The sequence below is a fragment of the Mizuhopecten yessoensis genome, unplaced genomic scaffold (genome assembly GCF_002113885.1).
Source record: "Mizuhopecten yessoensis strain PY_sf001 unplaced genomic scaffold, ASM211388v2 scaffold9587, whole genome shotgun sequence".
Taxonomy (NCBI): domain Eukaryota; kingdom Metazoa; phylum Mollusca; class Bivalvia; order Pectinida; family Pectinidae; genus Mizuhopecten; species Mizuhopecten yessoensis.
In genome coordinates this window covers 119,619-122,553 of record NW_018408122.1, presented here as the reverse complement: position 1 = coordinate 122,553, position 2,935 = coordinate 119,619, and the positions used below count along the sequence as shown (strand labels likewise).

Genomic DNA, 2,935 nt, shown 5'->3' with positions numbered 1-2,935 from the left:
TGGTCCTATGGTAGCCTTGACACTAACGTTAGATGATGAACGTAATACACACAGGTGATTGACTGTTTATATGGTTATATGGTAGCCTTGGCACTAACGTTACAGGATGAACGTAATACACATACAGGTGATTGTCTGTGTATATAGTCCTATGGTAGCCTTGGCACTAACGTTATAGGATGAACGTAATACACACACAGGTGATTGTCTGTTTATATGGTTCTATGGTAGCATTGGCACTAACCTTACAGTAAGAACGTAATACACACATGTGATTGTCTGTATATATGGTCCTATGGTAGCCTTGGCACTAACGTTACATGATGAACGTAATACACACAGGGGATTGTCTGTATATATGGTCCTATGGTAGCCTTGGCACTAACGTTACAGGATGAACGTAATACACATACAGGTGATTGTCTGTGTATATAGTCCTATGGTAGCCTTGTCACTAACGTTACATGATGAACGTAATACACACAGGTTATTGTCTGTTTATATGGTTCTATGGTAGCATTGGCATTAACCTTACAGTAAGAACGTAATACACACATGTGATTGTCTGTGTATATGGTCCTATGGTAGCCTTGTCACTAACGTTACATGATGAACGTAATACACAAAGGTGATTGTCTGTGTATATGGTCCTATGGTAGCCTTGACACTAACGTTACATGATGAACGTAATACACACATGTGATTGTCTGTGTATATGGTCCTATGTTAGCCTTGACAATAACGTTTCAGGATGAACGTAATACACACGCAGGGGATTGTCTGTGTATATATTCCTATGGTAACATTGGCACTAACGTTACAGGATGAACGTAATACACACGCAGGTGATTGTCTGTGTATATATTCCTATGGTAACATTGGCACTAACGTTACAGGATGAACGTAATACACACGCAGGTGATTGTCTGTTTATATGATTCTATGGTAGCCATGACACTAACGTTACATGATGAACGTGATACCAAACATGTTACTTCACTGGTGTAACCCTCCACACTGGTGTAACCCTCCTCACCGGTGTAACCCTCCTCACTGGTGAAACCCTCCTCACTATTGTAACCCTCATCACTGGTGTAACCCTCCTCACCGGTGTAACCCTCATCACTGGTGAAACCCTCCTCACTGGTGTAACCCTCCACACTGGTGTAACCCTCCTCACCGGTGTAACCCTCCTCACTGGTGAAACCCTCCTCACTATTGTAACCCTCATCACTGGTGTAACCCTCCTCACCGGTGTAACCCTCATCACTGGTGAAACCCTCCTCACTGGTGTAACCCTCCACACTGGTGTAACCCTCCTCACCGGTGTAACCCTCCTCACTGGTGAAACCCTCCTCACTATTGTAACCCTCATCACTGGTGTAACCCTCCTCACTATTGTAACCCTCCCCACTATTGTAACCCTCCTCACTGGTTTAACCCTCCTCACTGGTGTAACCCTCCTCACTAGTGTAACCCTCCTCACTGGTGTAACCCTCCTCACTGGTGAAACCCTCCTCACTATTGTAACCCTCAACACTGGTGTAACCCTCCCCACTGGTGTAACCCTCCACACTGGTGTAACCCTCCTCCTTATTGTAACCCTCCACACTGGTGTAACCCTCCTCACCGGTGTAACCCTCCTCACTGGTGTAACCCTCCTCCTTATTGTAACCCTCCACACTGGTGTAACCCTCCTCACCGGCGTAACCCTCCTCACTGGTGAAACCCTCCTCACTATTGTATCCCTCAACACTGGTGTAACCCTCCCCACTGGTGTAACCCTCCTCACTATTGTAACCCTCATCCCTGGTGTAACCCTCCTCACTGGTGTAACCCTCATCACTGGTGTACCCCTCCTCACTATTGTAACCCTCCTCACTGGTTTAACCCTCCTCACTGGTGTTACACTCCCTTATAAAATCATTATGATACATTGTACTAACTGACTTTCTTGATGATATGGTACACAATTGTTTTGAGCAGCCGCATTGCTGTAAGATGACTAGGATGATGACATTTAGCTTGTTTAATATTAGATTTAGTATTATTGTCTGGTGAAGCCCTTGTCGTACTTTCAAGGACACAGGTGGTTATTTTGTAATCTTTAAACAATATTTTTAGAGAATCCTAATAGACATTATTTACCTTGAATGTGTGGAGGGTTATCATATTTATAGATTTTATATTTTTAATATAATTTTCATATATTTAATGCAGGGTTCCTGTGTTAGTCTCCTCTTACATGCATTGGGAAATAGCAGGTGTATTCTTCTCGATCCCCGAACTGCAGGGATGGATTTTCTATTTATCTATATATCAAGTATAAACCTTCAATAGTCATATATCAGATGGATGCAAAAACGGATCGATGGTTTGTCTAATATTTTTTTCATATATAAATGTCTTGTTCTCCCCAAAACGTTCCTACCTGTTGATATATCACATGCTGAAAACTAAAACAAGGTGCCGCGTTGGTCGAGTGGTTAAGGCGTCTGACATTCTGCTAATATAGACCTCCACCGCTGGGTCGCGGGTTCGAGTCCTATACGATGGGCAGTCGCCCGGTATGTGTACTGGTCGTAGGTCGGTGGTTTTTTCTACAGGAACTACGGCTCTCCTCTGTGTTAATACAGGAACTACGGCTCTCTTCTGTGTTAATACAGTAACTACGGCTCTCCTCTGTGTTAATACAGTAACTACGGCTCTCCTCTGTGTTAATACAGGAACTACGGCTCTCCTCTGTGTTAATACAGGAACTACGGCTCTCCTCTGTGTTAATACAGGAACTACGGCTCCCCTCTGTGTTAATACAGGAACTACGGCTCTCCTCTTTGTTAATACAGGAACTACGGCTCTCCTCTGTGTTAATACAAGAACTACGGCTCTCCTCTGTGTTAATACAGGAACTACGGCTCTCCTCTGTGTTAATACA

At 43.7% G+C, this 2,935-nt stretch overlaps 1 protein-coding gene across 1 annotated transcript in view; it reads right to left on the bottom strand.

Annotated features, from left to right (window-relative positions):
• Positions 1-995: 995 nt before the first annotated feature.
• The window catches only part of LOC110458435 (glutamate-rich protein 6B-like), a gene marked incomplete at its 3' end in the record, with an annotated part of 10,673 nt that continues 8,733 nt past the window's right edge, over positions 996-2,935 (bottom strand). The window contains exons 2-3 of the mRNA XM_021510119.1: positions 1,539-1,881; positions 996-1,424 (exon numbers count right to left, since the gene is read on the bottom strand). Of these exons, the coding sequence (XP_021365794.1) occupies positions 996-1,424; positions 1,539-1,881 (772 nt within the window). The remainder of the gene's footprint in view (positions 1,425-1,538; positions 1,882-2,935) is intronic.